This window comes from Zophobas morio, unplaced genomic scaffold, assembly GCF_036711695.1.
Source record: "Zophobas morio isolate AGI-343-1 ecotype UQ-CSIRO unplaced genomic scaffold, CSIRO_AGI_Zmor_V1 ptg000009l, whole genome shotgun sequence".
NCBI classification, from domain to species: Eukaryota; Metazoa; Arthropoda; class Insecta; order Coleoptera; family Tenebrionidae; genus Zophobas; species Zophobas morio.
In genome coordinates this window covers 9,781,078-9,798,869 of record NW_026972114.1, presented here as the reverse complement: position 1 = coordinate 9,798,869, position 17,792 = coordinate 9,781,078, and the positions used below count along the sequence as shown (strand labels likewise).

Here is a 17,792-nt window from a genome sequence, read left to right as displayed (position 1 = left end):
TTTAAATATATTTCATCTTGTCCGCACGTGAATGGACTGGATTCCCACGGCGCAGAGGCTGGGGGGGTGCTATTTACGCCACTGGTTTTTATTGTATTTAATAGAGGTTATCACAAAAGAAAACTGGCAAAATCAAATTTTACCGAATTTGTTGTGCTCGTCTTCAGGAACGAGGAAAGTTCTGTTGAAATAGCCTCCGACCAATTTTTTACGTTGCATTTAAATGTGATGAAATTTAACATTTTGTACTGATGATAAGAGTGTGAAACAAAAAACAAAATATGTATATATTTTAGCACTCTAGGCCTAGCACGCTCATGATTTTTCTTGTATTTCTCCACTCCTGTGTGTATGTACATGGTGGTGCTCAATAGAGAACATAATAGAACACTTTTTGTTAAAAAAGCGGGGCTAGGCATTGCATTGTGCAGCATTTGTAGTGACGTTCGAATTGAAATAAATGTTTATTTTTCGACAAGTATTTTAGGCGAAGTATTCTAATCGAGTCTGTCTGTCTGTCCATCCGTTTGTCTGTCTGTCTGTCTATCGTCACGGATTTTTATTAGACAAGATAATCTCCGAAAGTACTAGGCCGATTGTTGTCAAATTTTGTATTCATATTAGGAACATCATGTAGATAGTAAAACTCTAACCAAAAAATTGTCTAATCATCCCCACCAATAATATGATGACGTCACTTCAAAATTGTACATAGTAATTGGGTTTAAATTGTATAAAATAACATAGTCCTACACATGTAATTTATGACTCCGAATTGAGTTTTTACCCGAAACGTCCAGATTTTTGAAAAAAAAAATCAAAATTATGAAACAACATTTTGCAATTTAATCTTGAATCTGCAAAACCGAATGCTTTGAAATCTTCCACTCTGTTTTAAGGTGGGCATGATAAATTTTTAATCAAAATATGTTACTTATCTCCAAAAAATTGGTCAGCCCAAAAATGTAGAAAATATGATAAGTCTGTACTTGTGATTTATAATTCCATTCATATTTTTTGCATTTGCTTATACAGGGTGGCTCAAAAAAATTAATGAATACATACGTGAATTTATTTTATTGATTTAATCAGGAACTACAAAATCGAATGCTTTGAAATTTTGGAGATGTTTTAAAGTTATCATAAGCATGGTAAATTTTTGATCAAAAGGTATTCGCTCACCCTCCACCCTCCACCCCAAAAAATTGATGACGTTACCTCAAAATTTTGCTGAAAAAAAAAGTGCAAAACATGATCAGTAATTATAATTTATAATTGCATTCATATTTTTTAGATTTGCTTATACAGAGTGACTCAAAAAATTAATGAATCAGTCAATTTGTTTTATTGAATAAATCGAGAATTGCAAAACTGGAAATCTTGCAGACGTTTTAAAGTTATTGTAACCATGGTAAATCGTTAACCAAAATACATCTGTTTATCCCCCCAAAAAATTGATGACATCACCTCAAAATTTTCCCGAATTTAATACTACCCAAAATGTGCGAAATATGATGATGATATAATATTTTTACTTGTGATTTATCATTGCATTCGTATCTTTTACAGGTTTACAGGTGGCTCAAAAAAAAAATGGATGAGTCAATTTATTTTATTCATTAAATCAGGAACGACTCACTTCATTTTCCCAGAACATTTTGAGAATGTAATACTGTTGTTTTTCAATTTCGATTTTACAGTAAATAAAATAAGTCAGTGAAATGGAGAAACGAGGTGGGCGGGGCTAAATTTAGCTTTCTCTAGTTTTATGAGCAGGGAGTAGCCCCGCCCACACACCCCTTCTTCGTCTCAGTGACTACTCTTAATATTGTTCCTACGTTAGCAAGTTTTAGCCCCGCCCACCCACCCTTTTTTTTCTTAGAGGATATGTCATTTACCAAAATCAATCTTATCTTAACAAGTATTAGAACCCTCCCCCCCCCCCCCTTATTTTCTTAGAGGGTATGTCGTTTGCCACAATCAATCTTATGTTGGCAAGTATAAGCCCCTCCCACCCACCCTTCATTTTATTAGAGGGTATGGCATTTACTAAAATCAACCTTACCTATCTAGCTCCACATACACTGTTCTCATTTTAACGATTTTGTCTCCCTTCAATTGAGATCCACCTTTCATTCGGACCAGACAAAATGGATCACTGAAATGGAGACGGGGTGAGTGGGCGTGGTGAATTATATGTTCTTTTGTAAAGTGAGAATGGAAACCAATAGAACGTAGCTTGTTAAAAAAAACCGTTATTCGTAATGTTTTTGTTATACTACTTGTTATACCATTTATTTCTGAAGGAAGAAAAAAAATGAGAGAAGGGGTGGGTGAGCGGGGCTAAATTTAACTTTTTCCTGTAGACTCTTTTATAAGCAAGCAATAGCCCCGCCCACCCACCCGCTCGTCATTCCAGTGATTACTCTTAATATTGTTCAGTTATTTATCAAAATCTGTCTTTTTTTAACAAATACTAGCTCCGCCCACCCGCCCTCTAAAGTATTACACTGTATTTCACCAACCCAAGTTAATATATGTGTCCTTGCAAAAATGTTGATGCCGTCATCACAAAATTGTGTAAAGTAAAACTCAACTCGAAATATATTTCTTTGTACTTTAGGTGCGAGGGAAGTTCTGTCGATACAAGTTTCAATCAATTTTTTTGCTATTTAAACATACGCCACACGCTAAATTTGAACATAACTCTTCATAAGATTAATCAAGAAAAGTGCTTACGCAGTTAAATTTTTATTATACTATTCAACTATGAGTGGTGTAGGAGATGAAATCATAGAAATTTGATCTGTTAATTGTATATTTTAAAGTGGACTTTTGTTTCGCAATAAACTGTTTTCAAGTAAATACGCTGTCTTTACTGCATTGACAATTCACTGGAAATCATAGAATTTGTTATTAGATACGTATATTTAAAGGGCTTAAAGATTTGCCCGACATATCGTATCCGTCCTGACTACAACAGACAACAGTAGCATCGATTTTTTGAGTTGTGTTGTATAAGAAAATGCTTCGACAAGGGAAACGCTAAAAAAAAAAGACTCCATGCACTAAAACGCGTAACGACTGTGACATATGATTAAAAATCAATAATTTAACGTGGACATGAAGATGAACTCATTAACTCAGTATCTGTCGCACCGTTCGCTTTGTAATGTCGACTCTTTGTAATTCTGGAATTTTATGAAAATGAATAGCCTAGTGTACGTGTTATAAATTATAATTTATAGACATACGTTTGATATTTTATGACGTGTATATAAAATAATATGTTTTTGTACTTGTGGTTCATTAATCCGCCCTTGTACCTTCGCGTTTAGATTAAAAAAAAAAAAAGACAGTTTTTTTTTCAGTTGAACATCGCATATGTACCAATGTGTGCATCTAATATATTGTTTTTCATCATCTCTTCTATTAATTATTTCCATTGACATTCATAATCCAGCTTACTGGTGAAAGATCTAAGCAGAATTATGATCAAACTAACAAAGACAAAGCTCGCACGAACTCGTATTAAAATAATGACTATCCTTGCAGATATTACGGCCAAGAGAAAGAACACAACGTCCTCGTGATGGATCTCCTCGGCCCGTCGCTCGAAGACCTCTTCAACTTCTGTTCCCGCCGTTTCACGATCAAAACCGTTCTGATGTTGGCCGATCAGATGATCGGTCGTATCGAATACGTCCATTGCAAGTCTTTCATCCACCGCGACATAAAACCCGACAATTTCCTGATGGGAATCGGACGTCATTGCAACAAACTCTTCCTGATTGACTTTGGTCTGGCGAAGAAGTTCAGGGACGCGAGAACCAGAATGCACATCGGCTATCGCGAAGATAAGAATCTAACGGGAACGGCGCGATACGCCTCGATCAACGCCCATCTGGGCATCGAACAGTCGAGACGTGACGACATGGAGTCGCTGGGCTACGTACTGATGTATTTCAACAGAGGATGTCTGCCGTGGCAGGGCCTGAAAGCGGCGACGAAGAAACAGAAATACGAAAAGATCAGCGAAAAGAAGATGTCCACGCCGGTGGAGGTTCTATGCAAGGTGATTTGTTTTTATTTTCGTTGTGATCGAGTTCTTTTGAGACGCTGCCAAGCGAATTTACGATGCCGCTCATCATAACGGTTGGATTTGGTCCAGTCGGGTTGACGTGGGCACGAGGCTTCTAAACGATGGGGGTTCTTACTTAGAAACGGCTTTATAGTCTTGTGTAGTTTTATAAATGATTCATAGGGGAAAAGTTTCTTTGAGATGGTTGGATTTAAATACTTTTTAATTCGAAGCACGCTGTGAGGATAGAGGTCTGAAAACTTCGTTTATAAATCGTCGCAGAACTACTGACGCTGAAATTGTAGACCATGGACTGTGCGTGTTTGTTTTGGCGCCTTGTTGCAACCGTCAATAATTTAAAAATACTACCTGTCGCAAATTTTTAACCTTATTCGTGATACAGAGTTTTTTTTTACAATAGTACAAAAAGTAAAGGAACTATTGTAAACGAGTCCATTGGGCGACCGGCTACTTTATATTTTCTTGATGTGTCATAGCCCCTAGATTACGAAAAAATAGGTCTCCCGTTTCCGTCTGTCTGTTCATCTGTCCGTCCGTCCGCCGTACGTGACGATTTTTGTTAGACAAATAACGAAACTACCGGACCAATTGTCAAATGTTATACATGTACGTATTCTGAATATGATGTACTGTATAGATAGTTAAACGCTAAACGTACAAACATTGTCTGATCATCCCCACCTACAATGTCGTGGCGTCATCTCAAAATTGTACATAAACGTATAGTTTATGAATCCGTGTTGAGTTTTTACCCGAGACATCCATATTTTCGAAAAAAAAAAAATTATAACATTTGGCAAATAATTAATTTTGAATCTGCGTAACCAAATGCTTTGAAATCTTGAGACGATTTAAAGTTATAGTGAACATGATCAGTTTTTTTAAATAAAAATATATAATGTGTTGATATTTCTAAGTTATGCGGAATAAACCCTGTCTAAAATATGAAAATGTGAGTCCATACTCATCATTTTATATAGGGTGACTCAAAAAAAAAAAAAATTAATGCCTCAATTTATTTTATTGAATAAATCAGGAACTGCAAAGCCGAATGGTTTGAAATCTTGCATTAAAGTTATTGTCAGTATGGCAATTTTTTAATCAAAATATATCTGTTTATTTCCCACAAAAGATTGGTGACGTCATCACAAAATTTTTTAATATAAAAACTCATTTCAAACATACGTTTACCACGCTTTTTTACATTTACATTTTTTTTTTTCAATATTACATATACGGATATGTTTTTAAGAAAAAATAAAATTCGCAAAATCAAATTTTATAATTTTTCGAAAATGCTGGAAATGTTTGATTCTACTTCAGGGGCAAGCGAAGTCCTGTTGAAACAACTTTCAACCAATTTTTAGAACTACTTATACAAGTTGGTTCAAAAATTTAAAGAACGAGTCAATTTATCACCTATCCAAACTGATACACATTTGCTTTCAAAAATGTTGACTTTAAGCATTTTTTTTTCGGTACAAATACTGTGACGGCGATTTCAAATTTGTAACTGGCGGAAGATTACACAGGCCTGCGATGGTTTTCCCCCAACAAAATCAAGTAGTAATTTCGGTAGGTCTTAGATACTCATGTATAAAAAAAAATTGCAAAAATTTCTATCACGTACAGTTTCTACAAAAAATATTTTTTTCAGTTTTTGTTCTTAGTACTATAAAAATGAACTTCTAGATTTTGTGGTAATAATATGTATGGATAATGGTGTTGATATTTCATTTCGTGTTCAGCTTAGTAGGTAAGAGTTATTTGTGTCGACTATGCGCTTACTACGTTGAATTTAAACAAAAATTACTAATGTCTTCTCGGAAATGGGTTAATTGTTCAGATAAGTTTGCTGACACCAATGATTTGGATGGAGCCACAAAATCATAGAGACGATTGTTACTTTTGCTAAAATGATATAATGCGAAAAATGTAACAGCAATAACATATCGTATCGTGAATACAAGAGAAAACGCTTAAATCAGAGCTTTGAAGAAAGAAAAAAAGAAGCTTCTTGATTTATTTGTTTTTTTAAGTCTTGTTTATAATTAGTTTAGTTCATTTAATAAATAAACATTCAATTTTATATTCTTTATATTTTATTTTTTCATAAAAATTGTTTGAAAAACTATGGATATTTAGGCCTACATAAAAATAAATCTCGATGTGCTACAAAAAAACTAGAGTTATATTTTAATTCGGCATACATAAATACCTAAAAAAAAACAATATTATTTAAAAGGGAAATTAAAAGTTATATTTCGCAGGCCTGTGTTATCTATTGATTTTAACAATTTTTTTTTTGGAAAATTTTCGAAAATTTTGAATTCACTTTTCTTGTTTATTGGAACAAAGATCGTGACAGCGATTCCAGATACGTAACTGGTGAAAGATTATCAACAATTTGACACCAATTCTCGGTATATTGAACCAATTTGAACCATTTTTTTGGAAAATTTTTGAAAATTTTGTAATATTTTACCTTTGTTCAAAAGATGTCGTGAAGGTGATTTCGAATTTCTAACTGGCGGAAAATTATGTACAATTCGACACCAATTTTCAGTCTTTTGAACCAATTTTAACCATTTTTTGGAAAATTCTTGAAAAATCGAAAAATGAAAAAATTACAAATCGAAAAATTGAAAAATCGCCAAAATAAAAGGTCAAAAAATTGCAAATGGAAAAACAAAAGAAACGAAAAATTGAAACATTGAAAAACTAAAAATCGAAAGAATTAATGAATCAAAAAGTTGGAAAGAAGAAAAAAATGAATCGAATCCAAAAATTCGAAAACCCAAAAATTGTAAAATCAGAAAATTATGGAATCGTCAAAGTTGTAAAGTCGAAAAACAACATTGAAACATCGAGAAATTGAAAAATTAACTTTAATAATTGAAAAAGTTTTAAAATCGAAATGGAAAAATTCTAATCGCGAAATTGAAAAAGTGAAAAATGTTTAAACTTGCGATTATTATTACATATTTAAAGCGAAAACTAGAAAAATTGTAAATTAAAAATTAAAGAAATGAGAAATTTAAAATTGAAAAAACTAAAATTGAAGAATTTCACACCAAAAAAACATTGAAAATTAAAAATCAAAAAATCAAAAAATTGCAAATCGTACTGAAGAAATGAAAAATTCGAAAAACTTAAAAATCGAAAAAATTTATGAATCGAAAAATAGGAAAGAAAAAACGAATCCAATCGAAAAATTAGAAAATTGAAAGAAAAATTGAAAAGTCGAAAAATTAAAAATGAATTAAATGAAGGCGTTTTAAAATCCAATAATTCAAAAATGGAAAAATTCCAAAACCGTCAAACTGAAAAGGTGAAAAATTAAAAAATTCTAATTATTATTACGTTTAAAACTAAGAAAATTGCAAATCAAAAATTGTAGAAACGGAAAATTGAAAACTCGAGAAACTGAAAAATCTAAAACTGAAAAGACGAAAACATCAAAAATTTAATAACTGAAAAACCGCAAAATTTAAAACCAAAAAATTACAAATCGAAAAATTAAAAAATCTGAAAATTGAAAAATTTCACACTGAATAAAAGAAAAATTAGGAAATCAGAACACTGGAAAACCGAAACGAAAAATTGAAAAATTAAAAATTGAAACTCTGGAAATTACAAATCAAAGCATTGAAAAATCCAAAAGTTGGAAAATAAAAAAACTGAAAAATTAAAAATGAAAATTCGAATAGTTGCATGTCTTAAAATTGAAGAAACCATAAAGAAATGAACAATTGAAAAATTGCAAATCGAAAAATCGAATGAACTGAAATAGAAATGTTGAAAAATTGAAAATTGAAAACTCGAGAAACTCAAATTGAAAAATTAATTCTGAAAATTCAAAAAATTGCAAATCGAAAAACTGAAAATACAAAAAAAAAAATTGAAGAAGTGGAAAGTTCAAGCCAAAAAAAAAAAAGTTTTAAAGTACTAGGATTTCTTGGGTTTGACCAATTTTCTTTGTAACATTAAAATTATGTTTTGCTTATATTGTTGGAAAAACCAGGAGTATAATACATATCTTTTATTTCCCGAACGTAAGCTAGTGTCTAATAAGTATGTCACAATAACTGTTTTTAACTTATGTGTCTACTCATTTTATAACATTTTTGAAGCCATTGCTACATACTAATCAACATGTCACGTTAATACTACAAATAAGTAAATCAAATCTGAAATGCTTTGCTTTTTGCCGTTTCTCATTAACATATGTTAAAAGAAAAGAAAACAAAAGAAAATTAACAAACTTGCTTAGAAAGTCGAGAAACTGTTCAATTTAAAATTCACAGTATTCTAAACTTATTTAGGTTGTGAAAGGTTTTTGGCAAACAAAAATGTTCACTAATTTTGTTTATACAATCACCTAACTTAAATTGACATGACTTCTAATTTTACGATAACTACTGTTTTTTTTTTTCCAAAAGTTTAAACGCACGGTGTCTAAAAAAGGTGTAAATCCGTGTTTAAACTTATTGATCGTGATGAAACCTCAAATAAATACATTGCCTATTAATGATAACAAAACTGAGAAATTCGAAGAACAACGATTCATTGTAGTACATGGCTGGAAGTTTTGAGGGTTTGGTTGCGTTCTTTACATTCTTCTAACAATGGTTTTATGTAAATGAGGGTAATGGAATGGCATTTCAACATGCATTTTGAAAACAGACTTCAAATTGAGTAATTGCATAGGCAATGCAATGCAACTAAATTTTCCAAGAAGTCAGTTGTACACAACTACCCAGTAAAATACGACGTTGCTTCCGATGCCAAATTCAACCGATATTCTGATCGAATTGACTCAAACACAATGCAAAAGTTATGTTGTAAGTGTGTGCATAAAAATAATTTCGTTTCGTTTTGCGTCAATATGTGGCAGATAGCGCAGCGTTGCCTGTATTATTTCGAGAATACGTGACGTTGATGGGTTTTTAATTTATAATCAGGCTACCTGCAGCTACCAACTCGCACATCTCTATTAAAATTTAAGCAATACGATATCTCGTTTCGACAAATGTGAATTCTACAAGCATTGTTAATGTTATTTCTAATCGTTATTTAACGTGATCTCGTTCGCCGAAATTTGCCGCAATCATTCGACAAAAATATAGTCATCGGTCTAATTTAACTTGAAAGTTTCAGGACCTGCCGCAGGTGCGACGAACGACAATCATACGTTAAAAATTTCATTCATAACTGCGGTAGTACGTGTAGTACTGTAGAAGCGTCAGAGGAATATGCGTAGTCAAGTGATACATGATTCCAGTGTCAGTGATTTTGAACAATGGGTTTCCGGATCTTTGTTTCCACGACTCCGGTTTTAAAGTGTAACACGTTTGTCTTCTTGGTTGAATTTTGATACCATTTGCTGAAAGTAGAGAGTTGTATTATTTTCATTTTTTTGCCAAAGACAACCCATGTGCAGATAAACAGTAGACGAGTTGAAATTTAGTTTTGTGTTAAGAAAACTAACCGTCTTTGTGGAAGTTTCCTTCTTTCTCTATTACCCTGCCATCTTCTAAATTAGTTTACTTCAGTTAATTATCAAAACATAATTATCCATGTGTTCATTATGATTTGGTACACAATGTCTTCTAATTAAAATTAAGTCAATATTTCGGGTTTTTTGTGATCGCTTACGCTCGAGAAATTTTGTAACAGAATTCATACCACAAAGGCCTAATTTCATATATTCCTCAATATTTTATAATTTTTAAAGTATAAAATGAAGCCGTCTGATTTTCACCATCTGACTGGGTCAATTTTTCGGTGATTTTTGCAGACAGATAATTTTCGAAACTACTAGATTGTTGTGAAATTTTATATGTATTTTAGGAATACCGCATAGATGGTATTTAAATTGTATAAAATAGCTGTTTCTGTACCTGTGGCCTATGAACCTGCTTAGATTTTTACCTTAGACATCTAAATTTTTAGAAAAAAAAATTAAAACTGTAACAAACTGTAAAATGTTCTGAAATCTTGCAAACGTTTTAAAGTTACAAGTACGGTAAATGTCTCATAAAAATGCATGCGTATTCTTTAGAATTGCATGGCAAAATGTAGCCCCGCCCACCCGCCCTATCTCAATTGTGATGATTTTTTTTATTCGTCGTGAGGCAAGGGGGCAGAGTTTAACTCCAAAATCCTTGTTTCTCTACGAGAAACTAAAAACATGTTTTTGAGTATCGTGTTGTTCAAAGAATACTATGTATATTAAGAAAAATAATGCTAAAGATTAGGCCCCACACATACCCACCTCGATCTCAATTCTCAATTGTGATGAATTTTTTATTCGTTGTTAGATCGAGGGGCGGAGCTTAATTGCAAGATCCATATTTGTCTATAAGAATTTACAATTTTAAACATGTTTTAAGTTCTTGACTACGTATATTAAGAAAAAAGGCAAAATATTTGCCCCGCCCACCCGCCCTATCTCAATTGTAATGATTTTTTTTAATCGTCAAGAGCCAAAGGAGCGCAATTTAATTGCAAAATCTTTAAATTTCTCTACTAGAAATTACCATGTAGGATATGTTTTGAGTATCATGTTATTTAAAGCATATTATGTATACTAAAAAAAAATTAAAGCTCTACCCATACTTTGCCCTGATTTAAATAGTAATGAAGTTTTCATTCGTTGGCAGACCTAATTGCAAAGTCCACATTTCCTTACGAAAATGTACCATTTTAAACGTGTTTTAAGTTTCTAAGAATAAAAAAAATCACAATCGAGATGGGGTGGGTGGGCGGGGTTTATATTTTCCCTTTTTTTCTTAATATACATAGTATTCACTGAACAACAGGATACTCAAAAACATGCTTTTAATTTCTTGTAAAGAAATAAGTACTTTGCAGTTAAGCTCCGCCCCCACGGTTAACGGCGAATAAAAAAAATCATCACAATTGAGATAGGGGGGGTGGGCGGGCTTACATTTTGGCTTTTTGTTTTAATATGTGTAGACTTCTTTTTTCACAACATCAAACTTAAAATACATATGTTTAAAATGGAAAATATTTTAAGTTTCTTATTGTGAAATATGGCTATGTATATTAAGAAAAAAAAAAGGCTAAATACAAGTGACTCCAAAAAAGCGAGTGAAATGTGGAGGTTATCGTAAAAAAGGCGAAATCAAATTTTATAATTTGCCAATAAATTTGATTTGTTTGATTCTACTTCATACATCCAAATAACTTAGTCCAATAATGTTAACTCTGTTTTTGGTTCACTTTCATATCGACGGAAAGTTATAAAACAATCGCTGTGCCATTAGTTGAATAGTAGAATTTGTTGCTGATAACGGTTTATCTCTTATCTTTTGCTGTTCTCGAAATTTGTTGGGAACACAGACATGTCGACAAGTAAAATCCAATAGGTGTTTTGTTTGTCGTATTGACTAGTCCTGTAAATTTTGTTAGCAAAAAAAATCAGCTATTGATCGGTAACTAATTTTGTCACAACCCTCTCAAGTACAACTGTTTGCTTTGGAAAGTTACCAGAAACGTGTTTGCTGAAATTATAGTGAAAACAATAAAATTGGTCGAAGGTTATTTCGAGAGAACTTCCCTCGCCCCTGGAGAATAAAAAACATATCCAGCTTTTTCGAAAAATGATAAAATTGCAAGGACACGTATCAATTTGGATAGGTACAGCGTAATACAGCATAATATTTTCAAATTTTAGTGAAAATGGAGTGAGCTGTTGCTGATTTAATCAATAAAATAAATTGGCTCATTCATTAATTTTTTTTAGCCACCTCCTGTATAAGTAATTCTAACTAATATGAATGGAATGATCAATTAGGTGTAGACTCGATTATATTTTGCACATTTTTAATCTGGATGCTTGGAGTAAAAACTCAACACGGATTCATAAACTACAAGTGGAGGAGCAGAGCTGTTCAGTACTTCAAGTAAAAGTACTTGAAGTAATACTTCAAGTACTTTAAGTACTTCAAGTACTTTACTTGAAGTACTTTTATATTTAGGTACTTGGTACTTGGTACTTGAAGTATTTCTAAAATGTACTTGAGTTTAGTACTTGATTTTGCCAAGTACTTTACTCCAAGTACTTCACTCAGTATTTTAAATACTCTTGAATTACTTGAAGTATGAAAGTGGAAATTTCAAATACTTTAGTCTCTATTTTACCAAGTTTTCACATCTCAAAATAGGGTCTGTTAAATACTTGAAGTTATTAATTCAATTATTTGATTAGATGTATTTTTATAGTAAAATCGTGTTTGTTTCCTGTGAGGTTATATTTTGATCTGTGATTGTGGATATCTTATCCACAATATGACGTACATTTCATAGGTACTTGCATAATGTCGATAGATAGGTAGGTAAGAAAATTAATGTCATAAATATGTCATTTGAGAGTGGATGTAAAATTTTCAGCGATGTAAAGTTGTGAATATATGAATTTTGTCTTTTACCCCAAAGGGAATCGGGTTTGTTGACGTACCTGCTAAAGTGCAAGGTCGGATTTGAAAATATTTGAGAAATGATTCAGTACTCGTTCAAAAAGATATTTATTCTTTCATTAGTTTCTTAACCCCGCCTGGTCAGGGCGGAGAACTCGGCAGGGGATTATCCCTTTTATTATAATAGCAATAGCTGATGGCAGGTACAGACTTTCATATTTGCCTCTCCCTCCTAGAATTTAAACACAATTTTATGTTAAATATTTTGCAGTTTAATTTTCTTTATCATGTTAGACACTCGTTTTTTACCAAATTTTCTTTTTTTGTTTATACATGGTTCAGCCATATAAACTTAGTTTGTTATTACTACTTATATTTTCTCACATTACAGTTTCAAATAATCTGTTAAATTGTGTGAATTATTTGAACACCAACAATTTAAAAAGACGTAATGCAGAAAAACAATGATTTTAAAAGTCACACTAATTAGTGTCATTTATCTTTCCTGTGCGGATTTTATTTATTACCGTACAACAACTTTACGTTTTGCATTGCATCGCTTATTACATAAACCCAATATTGTTCAAAATGAAATATGTTTTGTGAAACTCGGCTCGTAGTACCAATGTTTTTTGTAATCCAGTTGATACGACCATGATTGTATGGTTTTGATGAGTACCGAATTGTACTTTGATATTGCTCGAAGGACCTTTGTTTTGTTGTGTGTGAAATAATAGACAGCGTTCGGATTCGATGTTTAAATACAGGACGGTTACAGAAGTACTGAATTTACATTTGTATTTACAATATCAGGTAAAGATACCCAAAAGGGTCAGTGGCCCCTTCCGTAAATGGAACAAAACACATATTCACATTATAAAAAAAATACAAAGTTAATGAAATTCGCGATTAGTTAGTATAATTGCCTAGATAAATACACCCCTACGACATATTTTAACAATAATAAATTTAGTACATATTTACCTGAATTTTCGCAAAAGCCGTTGTTAGGCATTCCCTGAAGTCATTGTAGTTATCAGTTACTAATGTCATCTTCTTTGGGTTTTCAGGTAAAAATAAAAAATAAGCCAATCGAAAATGTAAAGGAAAATTTTGAAAGTATTGTGGCATTAGACGAACAAAATTTTGTATAAATGGACGGAACAGCATTACGAACCTATTATTTGTGATTTGTCAGTGTAAAGTTGCATACTTAGTTAGACAAACATTGTAGTGATTAGTGTTTACTATTTAGTCACTGTAGTATTTAGGTTAATTTAATCATTTTTAGAATAGTAAATACGTAAGTGGTAGATAGATATATTCAGGAATATGGGGCATTCATTCCAAGAAAATTCTCAGCATTTTTGGTAACCGCAAAAGTAAAAAACGACTAATTACTTTGATCACCTTGATATTTTTCAAGAGTTATAGTTTTCGCTGAAAATGGACTCTCGTTTTAGGCATTTTATTTTTTATTTAAAAAATTCATACATTTTTTTTTGAAAATGCAACATAGTGACTTAAACATTTTTATGTCACGAGCATGTATATGTATCGCACTGCTCTTAAAATTTTTTTCTGAAAAATTTCACTTTCAGAAATCCGGCCCTGTGCACTTTCACAGTGGGTAATGATTAAGGGTGCTGTAAACTGCCCACAAACTTAAACACGGAACCGGTTCATAAAATTCATATATTTTTAACACAACTTTATTAAAAAATCAGAACGTTTTGGTGGTGAACCAAAATTCAAAATATTAAAAAAAGGCAACAGAAGCCTGAGAAAATACCATACAGCGCCGATGTTTTTGTTATAAATTAATAGTAAGCATACATAGACAACGCCGTCATGTATTTTATTTTAAATTTTAAATTGGAAATAGACGTTAATTTTGTCGAAGGCATTGTGTCAACAGAAAGATGTAAAAGTATTTCAAAAGAATATTATTTATAAATAACATAGTATTATTAATAAGTGAGCTACCATTCTGCATTTAAGTTGATGCTTATGCAATTTTTTATGTGGCGAAATATGTATTATTGTATACTTAAATTCTGAGTATTAAAAAATTCAGTTCTAAAATATATTAAGCTTTTTTAAAAAAACAGGAAAAGTTATCTAATTCTACAGTATTTCAAATAATTAGAAAGTACTTGAAGCATTTTCAGTACTTCAAGTATTTGTAAGTACTTGAAGTATACCTCCAGTACTTCAAGTACTCGTAAGTACTTGAAGTAATGTACTTGGCTTGTACTTCAAGTACATCTGAAAAGTACTTGATACTTGAAATACTCTTGCTGAGAGTAAGTACTTGGTACTTTACTTGAACACTATTTCAAGTAGTACTTTGTACTTGGTACTTCAAGTACTTTTTTTGAGTACTTTGAACAGCTCTGTGGAGGAGTATACATGAGTATTCCTCTATACGTACAAAATTTGACAGCAATCGGTGCGGTAGTTTAGAAGATTATCTGTGTAATAAAAATCGACAGACGCGAACAGACGGAAACGAGAGACCTGATCTATATTTTCGTATTCATGAAACGCCGAGAAATATACGAGTAGCGGGTCTCCCGATGGATTTGATTACAATACTTCCTTAGCTTACGCCCGGGAAATGAAAAACGAGTGATTTTCTGAATCAGATGCCGAATTAGGTTTTCAAGATGTGAAAACTATTGAAATAAAAAGTTAACCTTTTAAAATTAATTGAAACGTTTTCTTGGCGCTGTCCTAGTTTCTTGATGTAATATCGATTGTTTCAAAACATTAATTCTTCCTGTCTAAACAATTCGATTATTTTGTGGCGTGCACTATCACAATAGCGACTAAGGACGAAGTTAACTTAACACACAGCCTTCACCTACGTGCCATCCACGACAAGAAAACCTGAAGCGCTTTGATAATTACAAAATGATTATATCATACTCTTGGAAAGCCCGTTGCTTAGTAACAGTCTGACGCGTAGTTTGGGAAAGTTATGACAAAATTAAAAGCCATTTATCAGTGTCTAAGGCTTAGATTTTCTGTCAATTTATACTAAATTCTATTCTATCTTACACTGTGTTTCTTCACTGAGCTATCCCGTATTGGTGATTCGTTTTTAATAAGTTTGGCTGCATTATATATAATTTTTAATACTTCAGAAACAATACACGATTAATTTTCCACGCATGAATAAAAACAGGTTAGTCTAATTGCATATTCCGATTTAGTTGCATTATACTTTTGCTAAACGTCATGAAGATCTGAAAGAAGTCGATAACTGACATAAATAAACGTCTTTAATGTTGATAAGAAGTTACGCTGCCATTAATTTATTGGTTTATTTTTCGTTGCGTTGGTAACGCCTTGGCGCATGGTCTACATTGTTTACGTCGTCTAGACATACTGAAGAAGTGTTAGCCGTATTACCTTGATTTTTTTTGTTGTAGGGTTTCCCGGCGGAGTTCTCCATGTACCTCAACTACTGTCGCGGTCTTCGTTTCGAAGAAGCCCCCGATTATATGTACCTAAGACAATTGTTTCGTATTCTGTTCCGCACGTTGAACCATCAGTACGACTACACGTTCGACTGGACCATGCTGAAACAGAAAGCGGCAGCTACAGGTGGCACGGTGGCCGAAACGTCGGCCCAACCACAGACATCGCGGGTCGTTATATCTCAACAAACAGGTGAGTAAATGGAAACCGCAGTTTGAGAGTGAGTAAATTAGAGCGTCGAAATCACGATCGGTGCGGCGGCTACAATGTAGAACAAAAATAATGCGTACATCGATCGTTATTTCGGCGGTGTCCATTAGAGTATAGCGCATTTTGAATAGTTAATATCTTATAGTAACCCTCTTTTCAGCGAACCGTGACAAAAAAGATGACGAAAAGAACAAGCAGAATTCTGCTAAAGGTACAGCTCACTATAAACAAACCCACCCTTCTACTGCAAATATTGCTAAAGTCTTTAAAGGTCACTGAGAATGTTGTTTTCGTTAATATTTTTTTTACTTTGCCCTGTAATTTTGTTTATTTTTTTACATATTTACATAAAATTGTTGTGTCTCTTTGTGTTTTTTCTTTCATGTGTTGATTTTTTTTTCAAAAGTCGTTTCCATCGTCCGAAGTAAGTGTTGAGCTTTTTCTAGTCGTCGATTTATGTCCAGGTGCGATTTTCCCCCTCTAGAATTTTTGTTTTTTGTTTATTTCGTGCATTAGAGAAATCGCACTCATGTCACTTCTTTATTTTATCATAGTCACGTGATCAGTTCGGGCGCGTCCAGTAGCTCTGCTAAGCTTCAAACCCATACTAACAGTGATTTTTTTACTCTAGTAATTAAAAACGACAACATTTTCATTGCAGGTCAGCCAGTTGTCACGAAGCTTCTATAAAGGATCAACGCTCTCTTAAAAAGCACTGTTAGTTTTCATCCTTTCGTGTGTTTTTTTTTTTTTAATTATTATTATTTTTATTTATTTACCTTTTTTAATTAATTCAGCTTTGGTAAGTTGGGACTAACCTGGGATGAAAGCTAACATCTAGTCATTGCATGTTGTATATTTTTCTAACCAATCACGGATCGTTTTTTAATTGTTGAATGTTTCCGGATATCTTTAGTTTTGAAGTAACAAGTTGTTTTCTTCTAGGCAACCGTTAACACGCCCCCACCACCGACTGGGTCTAACCGACTTCGCAAATAGTTGGTCACAAAAAAATGCAAAAATTCAAAAAAATTGAGGTTGTCTTGATGGAGACGCTGACAATTTTATATAAAACAAAAATTAAACTTTTATTGTAAGTGAGCATACACGAATTAATTTTTCTTTACCCGCCGTTAATGGGAAATTGTATAAAAATATATAAAATAAAAAAGAAAAAATTTAAGGGGTCGGACCACTCACAAATAGGTCGCTCCCCTCGATTATGTAAGTGTGATGAGTGTGGAACGAGTGCAAGTTTGGCTGTATTATTTAATATGTTAAGAGTAGTTTGTAAAAATATTCAAAAAAACAGTGAGTACCGTACGTCACTATTGAACAAAAAAGGGAAATACACGGAACTCGGCGAGCCTACACATTCAGGCGCTGCACGGTAAAACGTCGTTAAATGTGATCATTAATTTGTTAGATTCATTTCATTATTTTATCTTCGTTTTACTGTGCGGCTTGTACATTTTATAATGGTGTTTATGTATTATTTTTTGTTTAATCATAATGAGTAAGAACTGATAGCAGCGACTGCCCGGTATATT

At 32.6% G+C, this 17,792-nt stretch overlaps 1 protein-coding gene across 3 annotated transcripts in view; it reads left to right on the top strand.

Moving 5' to 3' along the window:
• Positions 1-17,344, top strand: part of LOC135125834 (casein kinase I) — a 35,733-nt gene extending 18,389 nt beyond the window's left edge. Inside the window, exons 3-7 of one of the 3 annotated variants that reach the window (XM_064051549.1) lie at positions 3,556-4,075; positions 15,984-16,224; positions 16,403-16,453; positions 16,904-16,959; positions 17,188-17,344. In XM_064051549.1, coding sequence (XP_063907619.1) covers positions 3,556-4,075; positions 15,984-16,224; positions 16,403-16,453; positions 16,904-16,932 — 841 coding nt within the window. In that variant the 3' untranslated portion in view covers positions 16,933-16,959; positions 17,188-17,344. The remainder of the gene's footprint in view (positions 1-3,555; positions 4,076-15,983; positions 16,225-16,402; positions 16,454-16,903; positions 16,960-17,187) is intronic. The other 2 variants (XM_064051550.1, XM_064051551.1) reach the window with 2 other exon arrangements.
• The last annotated feature ends 448 nt before the right edge of the window (positions 17,345-17,792 follow it).